The sequence below is a fragment of the Ailuropoda melanoleuca genome, chromosome 8 (assembly GCF_002007445.2).
Source record: "Ailuropoda melanoleuca isolate Jingjing chromosome 8, ASM200744v2, whole genome shotgun sequence".
NCBI lineage: Eukaryota > Metazoa > Chordata > Mammalia > Carnivora > Ursidae > Ailuropoda > Ailuropoda melanoleuca.
Window position 1 is genome coordinate 4,964,307 of NC_048225.1, and position 25,030 is coordinate 4,989,336.

Genomic DNA, 25,030 nt, shown 5'->3' on the forward strand with positions numbered 1-25,030 from the left:
TGGTTCATATTCATAGATGGATCACATCACTAAGGCTATTAACTACTCTGATTAATCTGAATGACCCTGGATCACCTTATGTTAGAGTTGGAGGGAATTAGTGAACATTTGTGAAAAAGAAACACCTTTTAGAAATGACACCAATAGAAAGTTATATAAATAATTCTGCGTCCTAGGAATGCAAAGTAGGAAGAGAAGATGGGTGAAATGTAAGCTCCTGGATGAGAAGTCCTCTTTACTTGTGTAGCTTGAGTCATTGTGAGACTCCAAACAGTGCTGTGAAGTGGAAGACACTCACATATTAAAAATAAAAGTCGGCATAAAACACAAATCCCCATGTGCCAAAGCTGTTGTAAGTACACGATTGGTGACTATATACTTCATAGTTTGTTGAGGAATTATTGGAGTGAGATCGAGGGTGCAATAAAGAGAATTTTGTTAACAGGAGCCAAGAACAAACTTGTCAAAAGGTGGAGTTTGGGGAAGGTTTCAATCAGAGAATGTTGGATAAATAAAGGTAAACCCACTGTTCAATGAACTGATGAGGAGCCTTCTAGCAAGTCCAAGAAGTGGTGGGACTGGGCAGCAGGGAAGACAGGTGCTACACAAGCAAGTCCTTTAGGGGAGCAACAGTGCCTAAAGGAAAGCAGAGAGAAGGAGGGAAAGAATGAGAGCAAGGGAAGACTCAAAAGAGGGCCCCCTCCCAAAAGGCACCAAGGAGGGGCTGGTGATGGACCAGAGCTAGCTGAGAGGCTGCCCACAGAGAAAGAAGAAGAGAGCTGCCATAGCATGTTCTTCCTCACGACCAAGGGAAAAACAACTTCTAAAACACAAGGCCACTATTTTAAAGGTACTGATTTATTTTCAAAATGTTTTTAGGCAAAGGTAGGAAAAGTAAGGATTCTTGGCTGAGCCTCATCTTCAGCTTTTGGAATATCAAATTTGCTAGAATAGAGCATTCTGGAGTTACTTGCAGTGATAGATAGTGCATCCTCACAGACCTTGGGCTTCCCTCCCAATAATGGGTTTTTAGATACGTCAAATAAAAATAACGTGGAATTAGAAAAACAAAATATGCTTGTAAACCCAGAAGTCTAATGGTTGATTTTCTTCTGGGCTTTTCCTGCTGGTGGTAGCTTTCTGTTCTCTTTCAGAATTCTAGCGGAAGGGTGCTGTCTTTTGTCTTTGACAGAATGTTCTTCCAGGTGTGCCTGTATTTTTACTGTAAATTTTTGTGGCGCTGCCTAAAATTTGTCATGAGGAAGCTGACTGGAAGATGTGAATTGCAACGGATCTGTTACAATACCAAGCCTGGGGCTTCTAGAACCATGAAAATAGGTAAGCATGAAACAAGAAGTAAGCAAAATGTAAGCTCGGTGGGCTTGTGGACATGATGTGTTATATTGGTGTATAGTAATTTTAAGCCGTTTGTAAAGGAAAATATTTGAATGGCTTTTTCTAATTGTCACTTTTACAGAAACATCACTGAGGGATTCAAAAAGTAAGGTAAGTAAAATTGTTTCTGCATTTTTCAGCAACTTTTCACTTGGAGGCTTACCTCCATCATCAAAAAATAAACACTTTAAGAAACAAAAATATACCAATGGCTGTGCAAACTGAGAAGAGTTGTTTGCCCGTCACAAGCCACTCCCCTTTTGACATGAGAGCAGCTGCAGTATGTGAATTTCTAAGCAGATTTATGATGCATTTATGACTTCATTGTTGAATTAATCCTTTTTTATACTTTCCAAATCATAGAATAAATATTCCTTGAAAATAAGAGCAATGTTAACTCTCTGGCATTTCTTGAATATCCAAATCATTTAATTTTATACTCAAGATTTCCCAAGACAATCGGAGAAGCCGCTATGCTAGCTTTTATAGCAGTTAAGCAACCACATAAAAGAGAAAATCTGGGTTTTTTTTTTTCCACAACTCTTGAATATTATTATTTAATTTTGGCATCCTTAAGACTATATCCTCCATGTACTTCACTTAGTCATAGGCAATACTGCCCATTAACAATGGAAACCATGTATATTGGATAAGAAAAATAAAATAGTATTTCAATATAAGTAGCTTTAAAAAGATGAAAATAGTAAAAAAAAATTTATGCATTTATTTTATGTTAATTACCGTAATCAGGAAAACTGCACTACCCCCCCTATGAAAATGTCTAATTTACTAGAATTCAAATATGAAACAAATTTTTGCTTTTAGTTTAGTTTTAGTTTAGTCTCATTTAGGAGCTCTAAGCAAATACTTGAAGCCCCATCTAAATAGACCCTGCTCAAGCCACTGATGCTCTTGACAAGGGAATTGACTGAGCCATGTCTTCCAGCTGCTACAGACTTCAGTGAGTGTTCACCCTGACGCCATTGAGAAAACTATAGAGGACATCATGGAGCTGAAAAAAATTAACCCCGACATAAATCCACAGTAAGAATGCATGTATGCTGTTGAAAACACAGAACACATGGCACGTACTTAGTATTTCTATAGTGCTGAGCTCGCTAGCATGCTCTCCCTCTCTCCCTGCCACAATCATCTGCAATGTGTCTGATTTTCAGATGAAGGATAAAGAAAAAAAGGTGCCTCTTTCATATTTGTAAATAACAGCAACTCTCTACTTCTGTTATGATTTATGCTTATGCTTCTGAGTGCAGTAAGAAATCTGATGGATGCCCTGATATCAGAAGATGAAATCAAAGGAGCCCATTTATCCACAGTCGCTCTGTGCGATGCCTGTTTTACACTAACAGTAAATGTTCACGTTGTAAAGTGCCTAAGCTGATTCTGTTCCATCAAAAATATCCCTTCAGTTTATGACAGGCTGATAATCTTGGAGACGGTTCCTACTTGCTTGTCAAGAAGACTGGCATGTGTGGGAGGGAGAGATGGTTTTTATATGAAGACTTCAGAACTTTGTAATTTAGTCATCTCATCTTGGAAATATTAAAATGCATTTGGCAATGTACATGACGTTTAAAATTAGCTTTATATTTTCCAGGGTACAGGAGTTTTTCAGTAAAATTTTGGGCTAAGGATGTTGGGTAGAATAAATTCCGCAGGCAGATATATTTAGAGACAGTTTAGGTAGGTAACAATCAAACTGTCTTTTAGATGTGCATAGGCGAGAACTTCACGTTATTGCTGAGAAAGGCTTTTAAATTGCCAAAGACAGGGAGTTGTAGTTGAAGGGACTTTCGTATAGGTCTGTCTCTTGGAGGGATTCTGGATACTAGCTAATTGGGGCTCATCACAAAACTCCATTTCCACATGGTCTCCATAGCATTCTTCTGCAGACACTTCAGCTAATTAGCTGTCTTTTCCTTATTCAGTCATTAAGGGTGATTTAATTATATGGCAAATGTCTTTTTGAAACCTCTGACATATATTTTATTTCTTTGGGAAGATGATAAGAAGGCAATTCATTTTAAATTAACTTGAACCAAAAATTTAAGACTGCAGTTGGACATGAGGGATATATTAGACCCACAATCGTATTTGGAGATTGGATTCAATTTAATAGTAAATCTTTTCTGTCTCTTCTATGAAAGTTATATGTTTCATTCAGAAGCATATCCTTGCCATCTGTTCTTTTGCTTTCCTTTAGGGTGGAAAAAACCCTTACAGGCAGTAGACGGTGTTTTTACATCTCAATGTGGATTTCAGTGCTTTTTTTCTAGAGTGACATGACAAAATATAATTTTTAAAAATTAAATAATTTTCTGGAAAAAATCAGGAAATAGAGCAGGCTAGGGGAAATATTTTATAATTTATCAAGCCATTACTACTGTTGACCACACTGTTTTTTTTTTAATCCCAGTGTAGTAGTTAATACCATGTTACATTAGTTTCAGATGCACAATAGTGATTCAACAATTCCATACATCACCCAGTGCTCATCATAACAAGTGCGCTTCTTATTCCCCATCACCTGTTCCCCTATCCCCCAACCCACCTCCCCTCTGGAGACCAGCAGTGTGTTCTCTGTAGTTCAGCGTCTGTTTCTTTTTTTTTTTTTTTTTTTTAGATTTTATTTATTTGACAGAGATAGAGACAGCCAGCGAGAGGGGGAACACAAGCAGGGGGAGCAGGAGAGGAAGAAGCATGCTTATATCGGAGGAGCCTGATGTGGGGCTCGATCCCATAACACCGGGATCACGCCCTGAGCCGAAGGCAGACGCTTAACCGCTGTGCCACCCAGGCGCCCCTCAGCGTCTGTTTCATGATTTGTCTCTTTTTTCCGCTTTGTTTTTGTTTTGTTTCTTAGATTCCACATATGAGTGCAATCATATGGTATCTGTCTTTGCTGACAGACTTACTTCACTTAGCATAGTACTCTCCAGCTCCACCCATGTTGTTGCAAAAAAACAAGATTTCATTCTTTTTTATGACTAATATTCCATTGTATATATATATACCACATCTTCTTTATCCATTCACCTATTGATGGACACTTGGGCTGCTTCCATAATTTTAACCACATTTTGTTTAATTACATTTTTTTCAATTGCTGCTTATGCACTTGAAAAATTACTACAGTAAAAATGGGGGAGGGGAATGGAATTGGCTCCTCCTGTTCCCTCCTATTTATCTTGCTCTCTTCCTCAAAATCAACTCTCTTCTCAGTCCTACATTGATTTCCTGGGTGACCAGTGCCACTCTGCCCTTTTCCTAAATTTAAGTATCTTATTTGGTTTTTTGGTGCTATGGTAACAGATAACTGTAAGGGCCATTTAATTGAACTTTCAGTTTTATTTAAGTTTAGTATTTGGGTTATCTGACCCTGTGCTCAATGTGTGGGATAGATATACAATCCTAAAACGTATAATTCTCTATGGCTCCCAACATTAGACTTAACCTCTAAACATCTCATTTTCTCCCCCCCCCAAAAAAAGACAATCATGATTTTAATAACGGCCACAACAAAAATTCTCAAATTCAGTGTAAATTGGGAGTAGGAGCATATTGGACAGTAACTCTGAGTGGAATCATGAAATTGCCAATGTTCAACTATCTTACAAAAGTGAATGGCTATAAAGAAACAACAGGAATACGTAAATGTGAAATACTACCTTTAGATTTAAAAATGCCATCAAACAAGTACAGGAGAATAATCTACATGACAGTTTATAAGAAAAAAGGATCATGGTTATTATTTAGTCACCTGTTTGATAAAGTTGTTACGTGACTACTTGAAAAGACCCTATTTTATCTGCTACATTGTAGGAGAGAAAAACAACACTGAGGTCACAGAAATTAGTGATCCTCTGTGTATCACACTTGCCACCAGACTGTTTTCTGTTCTGGTGATATGTTTTAAGGGGGCTGTTACTCAAACAGAATACATTCAGAGAAGACTGAGCAAGAGTAAAACATGTGAAACCCATGTCCCATGAACGGGAATTGAAGGAATCCAGGATTTTTTTTTTAACCCTGGAGATCAGACTAGAAGAAAGAATCACTATCTTAAAATAAGTAGTCACGGTAGGGGAAAGTTGGAAATAAATTTGCTGAGAGAACAAAATTTGAACCACTTGGTAATAAGGAAAGCAAATTTTGTTTCACAGTAAGAAAAAGCATTCAGACAAATAGAGCAGTCAGAATAGAATGAGAAATTTTATAAAGTAGTGAGTTCTTTCTCTTGGCATTGCCTCATCTGTCAGGCATGCTCCCGAGCACAGGTGCTTTTGTATTTGTTTCGTTATTGTTGTTTTGAAATCTTCCTTCCACTGTGCCCCTGAGAGCTAGCTATCTCTCTCTCTCTCTCTCTCTCTCTCTCTCACACACACACACTCCTGAGGTACTTCTCATAGAGCCGCTTAGCAGGGCTAAGCCATCCCTCTGAACTCATTATCACCTATGTTTTCTACATCTTACTCAAGTCACTGGCATAAAGAACTCCCTTGTTTTTTAAGCCATATTGTTCCAACTTGGCTTAAGAAAAGGCCGGAACGAAAGGTAAATTTTAGCCGAGTTCTACAACTGTCCATATGGAGCTTCAGTAAGAAACTGTGCTTCCTCCACGCAAGCACAAGTGTCTGTGAGACCAGTGCAGGAAGTGTTACATTGCTTTAGTTTTCTAAGTAAACTAAATATGGTTCTAGGTCCATAAAAAGAAAAACTGGGCTTCGATTAAATACATCCCACACGAGCAATTTCCTCAATATTATATAAATATGGAAAGTTCTATTGTAAACACATCAAGTGAACAAATGCCAAAATATATGTTTTGTTTTTCCTCACGTTCATTTCTTCTGTTTTTGAACACCTTAGGTTGGGAATCTCTCTTCAGGCTTGCCTTCTGCAAATTGTTGGTTACAGAAACCTTATCGCAGATGTGGAAAAACTGCGCAGAGAACCCTATGATTCTGATAACCCCCAACATGAAGAAATGCTTTTGAAGGTTAGACCCCGAACACATTTCAGTGCTTTTCTTAGGTCAGCTAAGCTCTGCCAAGCACCTGCTAAGTGCTAGACACTGCTCTGACAGGGAGGTTACAAAGATGAATAAGACACGGGCGTATAACTGGTTGGTAAAGCCTACTTTGCTTGCTGGTTCAGATGTAGGAGGTAACTTCTTCATTAGAAAATTCACGTGGGAAGCTAAATGTGAAGCCAATTTTTTTTTTTTTTTAATCTGAGAGATCATCAGAGGTGATTTCCATGAGTGCTCATATTCTGACTCAGGTTTAGGCTGTTTCACTGTATTGAAAGCCAGTAGGAGAAAGAGCATTTGTCAAAGAGTGACCTGGGATTTCCATTTATGACTTTTAATAGACATCAAAGAAGATTAAGTTGGTTTCTGCTTCAGCAATAGCCCTCTTGGGAAATTACTTAAGATCTTATTGCTGATTATTTATTCATGTAACTTGGAGAGTATCAGAAGAGGAGGTTAAGGTTTATATCTGGTTTATTAAAACTGTTAGAAGAACAATATGCACTTGTAAATACTTCTTCTGGCTGTCAAAGCAAAACCTTAAAGATCTTATATGATCTGATGTACACTGAACACCAATAAAACTTGACCTCAAAACACTGGATTTGGAACTTAAGAAATTAAGACCCAACCTTTAGAACTATTCGTGTGAAATATTTTCTAAATTCACTTCTGAAAATAGATGCTTTTTAGGATGGAGTGCTTCCTTGTCCTTTGCTAGAATACAAAAAGACACTTACAAAATCAGAAGGAAACATTTGTTTAGCTGCCGTAGTTTATCTTATTGAAAAATGTCAATAGGAGCTGTAATTTTGTGTGAAGGAGTGCATGCTTTTGTGTATGTAAATACTTACGCAGATGACTTGTCTCTGCTAATTAGTCCTACGTCTGATGTGAATCCCTGAAAATGAAAGGCGGCTCAATCTTAGCAGTTTTTCTTCTTCCCTTTCTGCTCTGCTTAAATTTAGCTAATCTACTGGCTGAGCTTCATTTCCTGCTATTGCCTTTTTTATCTTATTTTCTGATAGAAGTAGTCGAGTTCAATTAAAATGACCTTAAGGTGAGAAATAAGAGGTGAACGAAAGAGAAAAGAAGTGGAAAAAATAGCAGAGTGGCCACAGGCAGCTGAAGAATTCGTTAGAATGGCCGTGATGCCTTCAGAATGAGTGACATGCGGGTGCGAGCTGCACACCATCTTAGCTGACCTGTTGTATGGTTGCTGCACATAGTGGGTTTTCAACAAATACGGGTGAATGAATGAATTACTGTGGTTCATTAGATACTAAAAGTCAGGAACTTTTATGATATACCTTTTATCTGTGGTCACGATTTGAGTTTGTATGTGTTATTTTTTACTGGCACAGCTGTAAGAGGTAAGCAAGGTGATGGCTGGTAGCTACAGCTGAGCAAACTACAAGCATTTCAGTTCAGATTCTGATCCATACGGCTAGTAAGTTATGAAGCCACAACTGTCCACTACTGCCTTAAGCACTGTGAGGAAAGGCATCTTTTCTCCAATCTAACTGGGGAGATACTATGCATCTACAAAAATCACTAAACCTTATCCATAGAACTCCCTCAAAATAGCTCTTGAATGTTTCCCAAGCCCACCACCTTATTCTAGCATTATCTCCAGCTTGGGCCATTATAATAGCCTTTTTTTTTTTTTTAAGATTTTATTTATTTATTTGGCAGAGAGAGACAGCCAGCGAGAGAGGGAACACAAGCAGGGGGAGTGGGAGAGGAAGAAGCAGGCTCCCAGTGGAGGAGCCTGACGTGGGGCTCGATCCCAGGACTCTGGGATCACGCCCTGAGCCGAAGGCAGACGCTTAACGACTGAGCCACCCAGGCGCCCCTATAATAGCCTTTTAATTCTGCCACTAAGTATTAGCTTCCTCCCTTCCACCTACTAAAATACTGTGGAGGGATTATCTAGTCATGTTATTGCCTAGGTTAAAAACTTCAGGTTCCCTGTATCTGACAGAAGAAATCCCATGCATCTTCACATGGCATTTTGGACCCTTTCCAATCTATTTCTCCAAGGTGTATCTCCTGTATCCTCCATGCTCTGTCACTCACCTTGACCCAGAACAGGCCGTGCCATCCCATATGCCCAGGTTCCCTCTATTACCTATTATTCTCACAGCAAAAGCCAGCTCTTTTTAAATCCTTACTCATTCGATTTTGAAATCTTCTCTAGTTTCCCCCAGAACACTTAGGAGTGGGATCTTTATTCTCTTCTTTAGTTTATTCAAATTCCAAGTATGATAATGAAATCAGTAATAACAGAGCATTAAGTGAACATTTAGCACACGTTAATCATTACAGTAAATGTTTTACAGCATTATTTCATTTAACGGTCACAATAACCTTGTGGTAAGATATTGGTATTATCCCCATTTTCAGGGAGGAGGATGAGAGCAGGCAGTTACGTGCTGCCCAAGCTCACAGTCAGAAAGGCTCCACACTACCGCACTGCACTACCTCCCGAGGGAGAGACCGTGTCTGTCCCCATTTGTATCTTGAGAGGCTGGCCCGTGGTTTGTGTTTAACTGCCTGATCTGAGGCTGCTTCATCTTTAAAACGGGTAGTAACAGCCTTGTTACCTACTTCATAAATTGTTTAGATCAAGAGTCACAAACTAAAGCCTGTGGGCCAAATCTGGCCTGCCATCCATTTTTGTAAGTAAAGTTTTATTGGAATATGTCCATTCATTGATGTATGTACTATCTGTGGCTGCTTTTGTATTACAGTGGCAAAATTGAGTAATTGCAGCAGTGACCATTTGGCCACCAAAGCCTAAAATATTTACTCTCTGGCCCTTTACAGGCAAAGTTTGCCAACCCTTGATTTAAAGGCTTAGGTAATATATTGTCATATTGATTTAAAAACACAGGAGACCATTATCAATGCTTACAGTGTTAAAGTATTAAAAAAAAACCCTGGATTTTATGATCAAATATAGGGTGAGATGAAACTGAATAACATTATGTTCATATAGCACTGTCTATAGGAGTTATTCAAATAGACAAGTCAATTAAACATGTGCTAACCACATTAATAATAAAGTGAAAATTCTAGGTTGGAGTCATGTACTTAATAGAAAAAAAAAAAAAAAGGAGTTCCTGGGTGGCTCGGTCACTTGAGCATCCAACTCTTGATGTCAGCTCACATCCTGATCTCAGGGTCATGGGATGGAGCCCCACGTTGTGCTCCGCACTCAAGTGTGAAGCCTTCTTAAGATTCTCTCTCTCCCTCTGCTCCCCGCCATCTAAAACAAAACAAAACAAAACCCAAAATTAAAGGATCCTCTCCTGAGGGAAGAGATAATCCCAAGGTGGCCTTGGTGGGAGGCTGTTTCTCCTTGAATGAATGGGTAGACAAATGGCCTTGCCCTTGCCCTTCTGCAGCAGACCTGAGACAAGGGGAAATGTTGAAATAAGCTTGTGGTAAAGCCTCAGTGCAAAGAGAACAGAGTCAAATAGAGCGTAGGCCATGATGGATGACAGTCTGACTCAGGGTGCAGCTTCCACATCTGTAGTTTTTCATCTGCCACAAGAATCACCCTTTCTGTCTCTGGTCTCCTGCCTGTAGCAGGTAACTTTGGAATAACTCCACTCCCAACAGCATAGTTTAGATGGCTGAATTCCACAGAGCCCCCCATCAGAGGCCCACCACCTTTGTTCAGATTTCTGGTCAGCTCCATATATGCAAGAAAGGACCTCACCATTCAGGGCCACCCTGCCTCCTCCCCTTAGTTTTGCAGGGAAAAGCCTATCAGAAGAGAATCCAGTAGCTCATTCTTACAGGAAATGTACACGTGGTAGCACTTCAGATAGGCACTTAAGCGTAAATGACTTTCATTTTTTGAGAAAGTAACCCTTATTAAAGCAGATAGGCTTAAGAATTAAGAACAGGGGCGCCTGGGTGGCTTAGTCCTTAAGCGTCTGCCTTCCGCTCAGGGCGTGATCCCAGGCTCCTGGGATTGAGCCCCACATCAGCTCCTCCGCTGGAAGCCTGCTTCTTCCTCTCCCACTCCCCCTGCTTGTGTTCCCTCTCTCGCTGGCTGTCTCTCTCTCTGTCACATTAATAAATAAAATCTTTAAAAAAAAAAAAAGAATTAAGAACGCTTTTTAGCCATTGGTCTAGTCTGTCGTGATACGTGAAATTAATACAATGGAATTTCTTTTTTAAGCATCATTCAAACTTTTTACCCCCCCCAAATTATTCCCCTAATGAATGAGGTTTATAACCTACCTATAGAAATGAAATGTTTGCTTTTGCCATTTCACTCCACTGTGTAGGGCCCTGAGATTACTTCAAATTATTGGCCAAATGAGTGCAATGAGCTTTACCAAGTTTTTCCTTTCGTTCTTTTTTTTTTTTTTTCATTGTGGCAGTAACCAAATCAGTTCCTAAAGAATTTTTTAAAAGAGGCCTTTTCTCATTTTTTTAGTGCTCCTCTGTCGAACTCAAACATTTTCTGTCCTGATGAATGCAAAGCACTGGCAAATTTTCATATGCATGATATAAAAAGAGATTTCTTATACTCACATTTGCTATTTTGCTTTCAAGCAGGATAGATTTACTTTCTTCCCTCTGAATTTTTTCTCTCACCCTTTAGATTTCATTTACCTGTTGTGCCACTAACATATTGTATCCTTTGAATTGTACCTTTTTTTTTTGGTGTTTCCTGTCACTGAATATTTTCTTCTATACTGTGTCGGATGTGACAATTCACTATAAAGCAAGCTATTTCTGTATTACTATTCTCTGTAAGATTTAAAATCCATACAACACAGAATAAACAATTTAGAAGTTGAATTATGTCTGAAATAGTAATAAGAAAATTTTACATTTGTATTTGTCCCTGTCTATAAAAAAGATTTATTATTAATAGTCTAAAAAGTAGATTTGCTTATATGCCCATCTCTGTTTGTTAGAAGGAATAATTTGAGCATTATATATTTATGCAGCTGTGGGTCTCACTCTTTCTCAAGTAATAGTATGTGCTGAATCTTTCTCTAGAAAACTCGGGAAAATAGAATCCGCCATAGTGTTTACACTTTGTATCTGTCAATTAACATATACTGATTGGAATTAAAATTCTTTTAGGTAACTCTTAAAAATGATCATATATTTTGAGGTTTATTTATTCATGAACACGAGTGATCCTCCTTTATCTAGCTCTATGATGCTTGTTTATTCTCACCTCTGCTACAGGTGAGAAATGAAACTCAAGTCAATCCACTTTTCTTTTTGTTAATAATGCTGTAAAAATAATACATGGCCTCAAATTTTTCCCTGTTCACCCCTTACCTTCTTTTGTGGGAGATTATACAGTTATATGTTTTTATTAGAAATTAAAACAGAAAGATATAAAACACCTAAACATACAAGTACACATTCCATAGCCTCCTGAGTAATGACATCGTCACCTCATGCAGCCTCTGGAAAATTCCACTGTATACTCATGAGAAGATAAGAGGGAAAAGGCAAATAACCTCCTAGTTTTATTATGGAATAGTTTTTACCTCGCAGGCCCTCTGAAAAGGCCCTGGAGTCCCTCCAGGGAGTCTTCAGACCATACTGAGAACTGCTGTCATAGATCATGGAAATATGATCAACTCTATATTCAGTTTTGTAAAGCTCTCCTAATACTGTAGTTTACAAAATCACCACAGGAAAGAGTGTTTGTGTTTGTGTTCACATCAACAGGCTTTCTGTCTTGTCTTCCAGTTATGGAAGTTCTTGAAGCCCAATACTCCACTGGAATCTCGGATTTCTAAGCAGTGGTGTGAAATTGGTTTCCAAGGTGATGATCCTAAAACAGATTTTCGAGGAATGGGACTTCTGGGCCTATACAATTTGCAGTAAGTAAAATGGAGAAGGGTCGAACATTAAAAAGTGATGTCCTGGTCATGTGGAAATGACAAAGGTGAGTTACTAGTTCCAAAAGCCACTTCGCAGAAAACTCAAAGAAAACACTGAAGTCCCCGAGAGATAACTCAGGTTCCTAAAATTTAAAAAGCTCTTCCTTTTCTTTGGGAAACTTCATTGTGTTTTACAAGTGGATCTCAAATGTTTTTATTTTTAATTTTGTATTATGAAAAAATTTAAGTAGATACAAAAACAAATGGAAGACTGTAAGGAACCCCCTTATACTGCCCAGGTTCAGTAATTATCAAGATTTTGAAACACCTGCAATAAATTCCTATATTGTTTGTCATTTTGCCCTCACATTTCAATATGTAGCTCTAAAAAAAAATCAATATTACCTTATATTAACCACAGTGCCATTATCACACCTAACAAAATTAACACATAGCACTTGGATATTATGTCTCTCCCCGTCTGCTTCTCCTTTTGCCCCCTCCCCAATGTCATAAATTGTGCAAGATCCCAGGTCAGCTGTCCTTTAAATATCCCATGGTCTGGATTTTCTGAAAACTGGAGGTATTCAGAAAGGCCTGAGTAGGTTCAGGTTGACATCCAAGGGCAGTCTGCAGTGTTCCCTTCTCAGTCCTGTGCTGAGAGGGATGGGAGGCATCACAGCCTGGCAGCTCCACTGTAAAGTCCCCCATCAGCCCTTTATCCAACCATTTCATCCTTCATTGATCTTCACTGGACCAGTTAATTAATTGTACAAAAAGTGCTTTTCCAATGCTGTGATTCCTCCCACAAATGTTGGCTGGAATTCTGTAAAGACTTGATTTCCTTCATCAACTATAGTTATTTACTTTCTTTAACATATAGGCAGAACAGATGCTCGATTTTTCTATTTAGTTGCTAATTATCAGAGTGAGGAGTTGGTGCCCTAGTTCCCTTGTTAGTGACCAAAAAAGAAAAAAATTTTTTTTTATTTTAACTATTTTTTAAATACCATTTTTAATTCATGGTTCTTATATGTTCATCATGATTCAAATAACTGTGTGCTCGTTCTTTTTTCTCATGTTTAAATTAATTCATATGGAGTCACTATTTTTTAAGCCAAAGGGAGTCCTTTTCAGTTGGTTCTTTGCGCTTTGACACCATCCTATTAGTTAGGATAGCTATGTATTTTTAAAAGAAACAAAGCCTGGGACACCTGGGTGGCTCAATCTGTTAAGTGTCTGCCTTCAGTTCAGGTCATGATCCCAGGGTCCTGGGATCAAGTCCCACACTGGGCTCCTTGCTCATCGAGGAGCCTGCTTCTCCCTCTGCCTGCCGTTCCTCCTGCTTGTGTGCTCTCTCTCCCTCTCTGATAAATAAAAGCTTTTTTAAAATAATAAAAAATAAAAGAAACGAAGCCTTAGTCATTTTTGATGCACCCCATTTTTCTAGATTTTTGCCTCTATTTTTAATTTGGGATGTTTAATAATCACCTATTCGTTTATGAAATGTTCTAAAACCACATTATTATACAACATGAATGAATAAAAAATAAATTTTGAGGACAAAGGTATTGTGACAAATAAGTAGATAAAGGATGAGCTTTTGAATAAGTAGAGCTGAGGAAAAAAATAAAATAAAATCTCCACCTCTGTCTCAACCTCAGTTTCATAAATTGAAAGTCCAAACAAACTTTACAACTTTACAACTTCTCTGAAAGAGCAAATCTTTCAGATATGTAGGGAGGGATCCCTTAAAGACACACACACAAAAAAGCACAAGCTATAAAACAAAAATCAATACATTTCACACATTAAAAGATAAGCCACCATAAACAACATGAAAAGACAAGCCAAGCCTAACACTCACATAAATGATAAAGGATCCCCATCCAGTATATTATTCTCTGTAGGGTTGTCTTATTTGTTTGAAGACATTTTTAGATATGCTGGACCAAAATAAACAGATAAGACACAAAAGACATCCAGGTTTTCTAGATGGTCAATGAAAGTATGAAAAGAGACTCAGTTTCATTAATAATCATGGACATGTGTATTACAACTGCTGACTGTGGTTTGAAATTTTCTGAGAGAAAATTTAAGAGCTTGTTTTATACTTCAGCTTTATGTGGGAAATATATACACGTCAAATCCAACAACACATGCTGGTGTTTTATTTTGTTACTGTCTTTATGAAATACTTTTTGTGATATATTTTATAATGTATGTAACTGTATTTTTAAGAAATTTCATTGCCCTTTTTCCCCAGGATAGAATTTTGCTTTTAGCACCGTATTTTCCATTCATCCAGAATTCAAATACCCATGAATATTGTCCAAGAAAAATGCACTTGAAGTGCATCATCTCTCACCTCCTCTACTCTCTTCCTCTCTCTGTCCCTTGGCTGTCACAGCCCCTCCACATGTCCTCTCATCCGGGCTGCCTCTGCCTTCTGACGGGCCTCATCCTCCCCCCTCATCTATAACCCTTCTTACTACAAATATCCTTAGCTCCCCGGGGAATGGCAAAGTTCATAATTAAAATTTCAAACCCGTGGCGCCTGGGTGGCTCAGTCGGTTACATGTCTGCCTTCAGCTCAGGTCATGATCCCGGGGTCCTGGGATGGAGCCCTGCAACAGGCTCCCAGGGAGCCCGCTTCTCCTTCACTCTCTGCCTGCCACTCCCCCTGCTTGTGCTTTCTCTCTCTTTCTCTGTCAAGTAAATAAATAAAAATCTTTAAAAATAAAAAGGTTCAATAAAATTTCAAACCCACTCAATACATTCCTAGGTCTGTGCAGGTTTTATAACTGCCCTATTATACTGTCATTATATTTGGAAAAGTCTAGTACGAAAAGCTGTCTGTTCTCTGGAGAGCTGAAACAAGTGGGAATCTTCTGCTGGTGTCTACCTCTGAATGCAAAATGGCCTGAAACTGGATTAAAATGAATGCATCCGACAGGTATGGAGCTGTGGTTTTCTTTCCTTCCAACTACAGGTATTTTGCAGAAAGGGATGCTGCAGCAGCTCAGCAAGTCCTCTCTGACTCTCTTCATCCAAAATGCAGGTAACTGCTGAAAATAAAGATGGGTTAGGTTTATGGATTAGGTAAGAGGAACTTCTCCTCCACAGATATGTCAGTGGAATTCTCAGGAGCATCAACCCGCCAGAAGGGAGGCTTAAAGCTCTTTCAAAAGAGCCCTTTGGACAAATACTGAATAGGAGGGTTAAAACTGCAGGAACTTCCTACAGGATTCAGGATGTAAAGTGGCACCGTTCAAGTGAGATGAGTATTTAAAGGGACTGACAACATCGCTGGAGTCCAGAGGATTAAGGAGTTGGGCAGGAGAGGAGAAAGAGTCTTAAAGAAAGATTTCAGAGACAAGGGAGCACAATGGGGGAACAGAGGGGAGACTGGGAGCCACAAAGTCAGGGGCCAACTGAGAAAATCCAGAATGCTGAGGCTTTTTTTATCTTCCTTGGTAAAAATCTAGATTCTAAATATTTTTCATTTTCATTTACCTTCCTAAATTTTTCTCTCTTTAACTGATTACATGAAGGGATATCACTAAAGAGGAAATAAGGTATTTTTTGTTTGCTTTTGTGTTTTGTTGCTTTTATTTCATTTTAGAATAAGTATGGGTAAGAATTTTTACAGAAATATAAATTCATGAAAATTTTTCAAAAAACAAACATTTTCCAACTTTTTATCTAATACACTTCATTATATTTAGGTTGTGTTTTAGTGAAGGAAAACCACATTAGACCAACCTAACAGAAAATATCAAAGAACCGTTCTACCGTCATGGCTGTACCTAATCGGAGAACCATGTTGAGCACTGCACCTAATGGCTGAACACATCACCACACATGCTGTGACCTCATCTACTCCCCAGAGAGGGACATTTTATTTGGAAGTTTTGTTGCATAGAGCAATTTTGTTCTTCTATATTTCTAATTTCATTATTATAAATAGTAGTTACTGTATATAAGGAGTTCTGCCATTTTGCAGTCATGCTTTTATATCACTTTTTTCTCCTCAGCATGCCAAGTTCCTTGCTAGTGTTCATATTTAATAAATCAACCCAAAATTATATCATACCATTCTCAAAAATCAGACACTGGTTAACTTTGTCCCCACCACCTTACTATTATATTTATTCAAGCTTCATTTGGCTTAGGTTCATTAAATTACACTATACTTTCTAAATTTGTATTTATAAGATTTCCATTTTCTTTACCTTTTATTTATTTGAGAAAAACAGTAAAATCACTTAGCTCTTTTTTGATATATATATTACGTGGTTGAAATCAAGCTATTTTAAATTTTTTAACTCTATTTTCTGAATTGCATATTTCTGTAATGTAGAGACTCTGAACTTACTCTAATTAAAATTGTCTTGGGGAGTCTGTGTCTAAACTCAGGTATGCCTGGAAGAGCATCAGAAAAACACATGAACCCTCCATGGTCGTTGGCAAGTGACAATAAGCTTGAAATATTTTTTTGATTAATCATTATAGGGTGATAAATTTTAGCTGTGAGCCATTCTTAAAGCTAGGCTTTGTAGTTTTATTTCTTGTGTCAACCATCAGAGACAACATATTTGAGAGTTTATGTGTGAATACTCTTATTTAAGAAGAGACTACAATGTGTGTGTGCGTGTGTGTGTGTGTGTGTGTATGTAGGCATATAGATAAAGCCACCACACTTTGTCCCTCAAGCCACTATAAAATTGAGTCGATGAACTTCAAATGTTAATCACTTCATATTGATGGTAAATGTCAGTAAAAACAAATCAGAATGTTTTGAAAATGCTTTCTCCTTCACCAACGTCTAAAATAAGTATCTGTTGGCCACTTGTGATAGCAACGTAGGTTCTGTCAGGCCCTGAATACTTCAGGTGTCGAGCAGCAATGTACGCTAAGGAAACTCTCCCCAGTCAACCCAACAACAAGCATTATATACATTGCTGTTATTGCCCTTGTAAACTTCCATCTGTTAAGTCCTAAAGTAGCTTGAGGGACCTAAGTACATTCAAGATTAAGAGGAGAATTTTGCCTGTTGGATTGTTTGTTGTTGTTGCTATTGTTGTGTGTTTCCTGAAGAAAGGGATTCATTCTATTTGGTACAGGATATCCTGTAAGTGATTAAATGAGTGGAGGTCATTTGGCCTTTTCTTTTATTTCCAATGCAGAAAGAGACTTTATTTAACAAATGCAAAGACACTATGTATTTATAAAGCTTTGTTAAGAGAAAATAGGTACTTATAAATTTGTCTATTTAAAGTTTCTTAAATTTCACTCCTAACTCAGTTTAGTTCAGATATGAGTCTTTTAAGGAAAAATCTCCTCATGCCTTTTTGGCTGGCTGGTTGGTTGGCTGGCTTGTAGGCAGTTACACTTTAAAAAGAAGTGGCATATTTTAAAATGAATGAAAGGCAGTTAATTTGAATTACAACCAGTCATTTACAGAGTAGAAAGTACATATAGTTAAATATCAATTTTGCATCATGTTTTTGTGGTCTTTTTCTGCGTGTATCACATGTGTGTCTTTTAATATAGTGTTTGCAAGTTATTATAAAGAGCCCTACTTATATGGAAGCTAAATGTTCATAACTCTAGTTTTAAAGTGTTACTTAGTTAAATGCTAACAACATTTTTTTTAGTGTAAAATGAGGATTACATTAGCCACAAAGAGGAGTGGAACATGGTTCCTGTTTACAAAACACTGGCAGTATGGAGTGGGGGAGAATGGGAAGGACTTGCAAGTCCGCAAAGAAAAAGAATGCAAGGCAATATTTTCAGAATACTTCAATACTTCTATGATAGAGCCCTTTCTACAAAGTCTTATTCAGAAGCTCAAATTATAACATGGATTAAAATGAACTGCTATGGTTTAGCGATCTTAGCTTAGACAGAGGAAATGCCATAGCACTTGTCAGAACAGAGTTTTTAAGACCTATATATCTTTCATTCCTCTCTCCCCGCCCTCCTTCCTTTCACTAGTTCACTACTTTATTCATCAATAAACATTTATTTGGCATCTACAGTAAACCAGACATCACAAGTAAGACTGAATAGGATAAATGCCATGAAATAAAACCAAAAGAAATGTAGTCGGGAATTATGAGAGAGCAAGGGAGCATCTGGTTAGAAGAGACATACCATGCAAAGGTTCTCGGAGAAAGTATTGTTTGATAATCAATGATCTCATAAAAAAGCACTTTAGTGTTTCACCTTAAGGACTGTCTCCCACTGCTACACTAAAGGGAACAGAGCATAAGTAGCAGGGCTTTAAATAATCCCATTTCTGAACTCCACATAAATTTTACTGTGGATTTTTAACTGATAAAATTTAAATTGATTAGTATTTGAGAACTGAGTTACAGACATCTCTGCATCTAGTCAACAGTTTTAATATAAACATTAAAAGAGAAAAGTACCGATTACAGATTAAATCTTATTTCTTTATTCATTCACTCAGCAAATTCAGCAAAGCAGAATGGGAGAAGAAAAGGATGGATAAAGCAATTGGGTGAGTGTGGGATTTCATATATAAAGGTTGTCAGTCAGAACCAGAACCAGAAAAAAAATGTCCTAAGAACACTGTAAAAGATGACAAAGATGAAAAATGTCCTGATGGAAATATATAATCCAGCTGAACTTTTAAAAGAACCTGTTCATATGTTTTGGGATTTATTTGTGTGATTCTATGGTACTACTTTGCCTTTGACCAACTGACAATCTTTACAAAGTTATAAATGTATGGAAATGATTTTCAGAAGTCACCACTCAGAATTATATTTGGTAGGGTAGGGCGGCTCAGTTGGTTAAGCACCTGACTCTTGATCTCCGCTCTGGTCTTGATCTCAGGGTTATGAGTTCAGGCCCTGAGTTGTGCTCCATGCTGGGTGTGGAGCCTACTTTAAAAAAAAAGAACTGGGGGTGCCTGGGTGGCTCAGTAGGTTAAACAGCTGCCTTCAGCTCAGGTCATGATCCCGGGATCCTCGGATGGAGCCCCACATCAGGCACCCTGCTCAGCAGGTAGCCTGCTTCTCCCTCTCCCTCTGCCTGCCACTCCCCCTGCTTCTGCTCCATCTCTCTCTCTCTGTCAAATAAATAAATAAAATCTTTAAAAAAAAAAAACCAAACTGTATCTGGTAGTTCTTTTTTTTTAAGGATTTTGATCAAGTATCAGGCTATTAGATTATAAATTTACTTTATTAGGGTTTTTTTTAATGCCCCATTTCATTCAAAAATATTTCTGAATGGAGAAGTCCTATTTTTTATGTGCTGGATTTATATTACCCAGAGACTTAAGACCTCAATTCCATTCAATTTTTGGTAGCCATGTAGAAAAGGAACTAGGAAATATACCCTGAGTGTCGAGATACTTAAATTTTGCCTCATTTTAAAAGTAATATATGACTTCTTATGAAAAATAAAGAAAATACAGGGAAGCAAACAAAAAAATCACCCCTCATTCCTCCAACATAGCATAGTAATATTTGGTGGCACTTCATTCTCGCCCTCTTTTTGTGCACACCTGTGAGCATATAATAAAACCTAGATAGTTTCATACATAATGTTTCCAACTTAAACAGTCTTTAGGAATACAGTATTTATTGGCTGTAATATATGAGATTACCAAAATTTATTTCACCAGTCATCTTTTTTTTAGAATATCTGAATAGTTTCCATGTCTTTGCCATTATAAATAATGCTATAATGAGTATCCTTGAGTATAAAGCTCTTCGTTTCTGATTTTTTCTCTCATATATTTGGAAATGAAATTACCAAATCAAAGAATATGACTCTTAATTCCCTTGGTTACCTTACTGGCATTTTCTAGTAAGTTACAACATTCAGGGTAAAGATTGGGAAGAAAGGGAATGGCAATCTGCCACTGGTAATTTAGCAGTAATTTAAAAATTAGGTCATTTTTAAATGCATACGTGACACACAGTTGGTTTTGTGGTTTGCACTTTGCAGGTACTCATTTGCAATTGTGGGCATCAATATAACTGATCTGGCATATAATCTACTGGTGAGCGGAGCTCTAAAAACTCACTTCTACAACATCGCCCCAGAAGCTCCAACACTGTCTCATTTCCAGCAAACATTCTGTAAGTGTCCTGTTGCTAAATTATCAATATAGTTTCTGTGGAACATTCTACGCAAGGAGCAAAGCTGAGAGATCTTTGTAATTTGGCTGCTTTGGGATCTTTGAACTTACCCTTTGGTATTAATTTTGTTGTTGTTTTCTCATTTAAAAATGTAGAGTAATATTTTCAGGCATCGTGGATGTTTCTCCTTCCCAGTTCTTGCATAATATCCACTGTATTAACTTCTGATCTGGGTATCTCTCTCCCTCTGACCCAGCATGGCATAGCACATAAGAGTGCAGGTTCGGAAGACAGCCTGAGTTGACTCTGAGATCTATGTTTACCAACCAAGCCTTGGTTATGCCAGGTATAAAGAGTCCTTTCCTCAAAGAGTTGCTATGAAGATAAAGTGAGATCATGGATAAAAAGTTTCTATTAGCTCACTACATAGTTAGTGCTCAGTGAACATAAGAAAGAGGAGGTGTTGGTTTAGTGGTAATACTGATGACGGTGGAGCTGTCAACAGCCTTACTTTTCCTACCACCCCTAGTACCGCTACAGAAGGAAGTTATTAATGAGGGGCATCCTTTGGGGTTGCAGTTATACTGAGGTTTCAGAAAATAAAAACCGACATTGTATGACAGAGCCCTGGGATGGTATTTTCTATTCTTAGAGACAGAATCCTAAAATCTGAATGTCACTGTGACCCTTGTGGGTCCAGACACAACCTGGTTTGGAGGAACATGGAAAGATGTTCCAAGTCACTAAACAACCCAGGCAATTTGAAGGAAAAATGTCATTTAAACCATGCTTACTACTCTAAGGGCCTTATACCCAGGATTTCTTAGAAATTTTCTAAGAAAATTTCAATGTTTTTCTTCTTTAAATTTTTTCAGCTCTTCTAGTCTGTTAATTTGCTGAGCAGGTCTGCCACTCTAAGTATGATTAAGACACAGTTGTTCATCCCAAATCCACTGGAGGGAAACACTCGTCCCCACTTTATTTTTTACAATGTGACAGAGTTAACAGCAATTTCTTTTATCTAAACTCCTAAATTAACAGTGATTATGTTATATAGGATTTTGTCTTTTTTAGTGTCTGCTTAATCAGGACTTCTGGTTAGGGGCGCCTGGGTGGCACAGCGGTTAAGTGTCTGTCTTTGGCTCAGGGCGTGATCCCGGCGTTATGGTATCGGGCCCCACATCAGGCTCCTCCGCTATGAGCCTGCTTCTTCCTCTCCCACTCCCCCTGCTTGTGTTCCCTCTCTCACTGGCTGTCTCTGTGTCAAATAAATAAATAAAATCTTCTAAAAAAAAAATCAGGACTTCTGGTTAGAGATGGCATAATTAATGCATGCATTATGCTCCTTTTGAAACTTCACTAAAGTTAATGTAAAAGGATTTTTCCAAGAAAGCCTAAACCCACAAGAACAGGAAAGATCAGGAACAAGGCAGGAAAAACTTCATTTTGGAAGCTGGAAAACAGATGAAATGATAACTGATTTAGTAGTCCTGAGAAAGCAAATCCCAAATAGGTAGCATGGAAAAGAAAGAAGCAACCTGATTTATTCCATGGGACCTCCCAAAAGGTTCAGGAATTGGCAGCATTGGTGTCTCTGGAAATAGGGGTGAAGGCAGGATCAAAAACCACAAGACTGCTTGAAAATATGTTAAGAAACTCTTAGAGGCCCAAATTCCCCTCCCTAGGACACAGCTTCTATCCTTTCCTGCCCCCCAGAAAAGGCTGGTGGATTATTCTAGAGAGTTAAAAATAAAGGGTCTCTGGTCTGATGAGGATCAGATATAGCTGCTGGCCAGCCATACTGGAAGTGATGATGGGGACTGAATCATGCAGGCGCCTTCTCCTTCCCCTTTCCTCTAACTGTGGCAGCCAGTCACAAGATTCACAGGGCCTTCTCTGGGTTATCGGAGCAGCCCAACATTAAAGAGCTGAAGATGCTGACCTCTGGGTCTCCCCTGTGAAACAACCCAGCCATATCACTCTGTAGTCATGCTTACACTCAAAAAGCCCTACCTACATGCACAAAGCTTCCAATAAGCTTTTAGTCCCTGACTTTTTATGTAGTAAAAAAATATTCAGACACCCAAGGATTATCAGATGTCTTAGTGTTAAAAACATGTCCTCAAATTCTTCGACACTCCTCCCATTAAGAGGTTGGGTTTATTGGTTCCTCTTACCCCTTGAATCTGGGCTGACCAGTTGGTTGGCCAGTAGAATATAGCAGAGTTAACACTATGTGACTTCCCAAACTATGTTAGAAAAAGTTTTTGCCTGGTTCTCAGGGACTGAGCTATTTTTGAAGGCATGAGCCACCATGAAAGAGAGTCCAAAACAAGCTGAAATAAAGCCATAGAAGGAAAAGGAAACTATACAGGGAGAGGAAAACTTCAAAACTATGTATCATTAGTATCCCCCAAGGAATTAAGAAGAGAAATTGTAATTACGAAACAAGAACAAGGTGCTACAGAAAGAACATTCAGAAGACAAAAGACTGCCCTTAGAAATTAAAAATCAGATAGCAAAAATGAAATCACCAAAAAGGATTAGAAGATAAAGCTGAAAACACTCCCAGAAAGTAGAACAGAAAGTATAGATGAAAAATAGAAAATAAAAGTCAAGATATTTAAAGAACCATTTCAGAAGTCTTATATATGAATAATGGAATTTCCAGAAAAAGAACTATGACACTAAAGGGAGGGAATCAAAGAAATAAATCAAGAAAAATTTCCAGAACTAAAGGATGAGTTTTCATATTTAAACTAGTAAGCACCAGCACAATAGATTAAAACAGAGTCACACCAAGGTCCCTATCACTGTGAAATTTTATGACACCAGAAAGAGATGATTCTAAAAATTTCCAAAGCTGCCACATGAAGAATTGGGAATCAAGATGACACTGGCATTCTCAATAGCAACACTGTATTCTAGAAGACAGTGGAATAATGTCTTCAAAAATTTAAGAGAATGTTTTTTAAAATCGAAAAGCATATGATTTCAATTTAGATTTCTATACCCAGGCTAACTTCCAAATTAAGTTTGAGAGAATAAAGACATTTTTTTTTAATGCAAAGTCTTAAACATTTTACCTCCTTGTACCTTTATGAGGAAGCTCCTGAAGGATAGGTTTTCACAGAGAGAGTAATCCTGAAAGGAATAAATGGGGTCCAGAGAGCAGGAAATCTATCACCAAGTGAAGAGAATCTTCAAGGATGAAGGTGAAGGGAAAGCCCAAGGTGCTATCTGTGCAGCAGGACGAGAATAATAAATCTAGATTTAGCAGGTTGGAAGGCTCTCAGAGACTCTTTGAAGAATATGAAATTGATGGAATATCTACCATGTTTGAATACACTGCAAAGATGCTGACATAGTTTAGAGTTCAGTGGGTGAAAATGAAGCAAATAAACAGAGAGGGGAGTTGGCAATACTACACAAGGAAAATTGTTTGAAAATACGTGATAATGTGGTTGGAATGGGTGAAAGGGAGCTAAATCTTCGTCATCTTATAAAGGAAGTCCAAAAAATCAAGCAATGGCACTCATGTTGTATAGAGCTATGGAGGTCGATAATCAAAAGCATCAGCACAAGAATTGTTATGTTCCTTAAGAGAAGCAATAATTAAGGCAGGAGGTGTTGCTGGTTATGTGTTTGTTTTTTGCAACAAGACTTGTTAAACTATATAACTATGTGCATGTATAACTTAGATAAAAATGAAGAGCAAATTTAAGAATACATATACTTTGTGACTTGTTAATAATGGAAAACTAAAGTCCCTTACATATGTGATTATAGCTCCTACTTTGACAACTAGATGATTCTATTCACTCTGACCATTTCTGACAGATATTGAAGTTTTACTACAGATCAGGTTTTGTGCATCTAAAAAAATAATTAAAACATAGTGGAAGAATTTTGTGATTGGGAAGTAAAGATAATGTTTTTAAAAACTGAAAAGGTTTGGGGCGCCTGGGTGGCTCAGCGGTTAAGCATCTGCCTTCGGCTCAGGGCGTGATTCCGGCATTATGGGATCGAGCCCCACATCAGGCTCCTCCGCTATGAGCCTGCTTCTTCCTCTCCCACTCCCTCTGCTTGTGTTCCCTCTCTTCACTGGCTGTCTCTCTGTCAAATAAATAAAATCTTTTAAAAAAAAAATTTAAAAGGCTTATGACTGGCACAGTTCACTTAGTCTGGGAGTTGAGGAAAACTTCCCAAAGCAAATGACACTTTCCATGAGACCTGAGGGATGAGTGGCAGGAAATCAAGAAATGGTGGCTGAGGGGTCCAGCTACAGGGGGCGGCACAGGCAGAGGCCACAAGACAAAGAACATGGTGGGCTCAAGGAACAGAGCATAGGGTTTGAGGAGGCAGGTGACAGAGCTGAAGAGCAGGGATGGGCGGTGGGGAGCACATATCTTGAAGAGCTTTGTAAACCATCTGAAAGAACATCAACGGTAGATAAATAAGTCCCCTTATACGTACTTATTTATCTTTAAAAGTCAGTTCCTATGGTTCTAATTTTGATTTTCCTCTGTTAGAGCTCCCCCACTATGTGGCCCTGATTTTCTCCTTAATGCTCATGAATCTCAAATGACTTT

General features: G+C 38.1%; 1 protein-coding gene across 5 annotated transcripts in view; it reads left to right on the forward strand.

Annotated features, from left to right (window-relative positions):
• The window catches only part of ELMOD1 (ELMO domain containing 1), a 65,320-nt gene that overhangs the window by 35,220 nt on the left and 5,070 nt on the right, over positions 1-25,030 (forward strand). For 4 of the 5 annotated variants that reach the window (XM_034665690.1, XM_019809850.2, XM_034665692.1 and 1 more), the window contains 9 exons: positions 1,193-1,338; positions 1,478-1,506; positions 2,342-2,439; positions 6,283-6,412; positions 12,185-12,318; positions 15,311-15,379; positions 15,873-15,896; positions 18,797-18,847; positions 20,305-20,438. In XM_034665690.1, coding sequence (XP_034521581.1) covers positions 1,193-1,338; positions 1,478-1,506; positions 2,342-2,439; positions 6,283-6,412; positions 12,185-12,318; positions 15,311-15,379; positions 15,873-15,896; positions 18,797-18,847; positions 20,305-20,438 — 815 coding nt within the window. The remainder of the gene's footprint in view (positions 1-1,192; positions 1,339-1,477; positions 1,507-2,341; positions 2,440-6,282; positions 6,413-12,184; positions 12,319-15,310; positions 15,380-15,872; positions 15,897-18,796; positions 18,848-20,304; positions 20,439-25,030) is intronic. The other variant, XM_034665693.1, reaches the window with a different exon arrangement.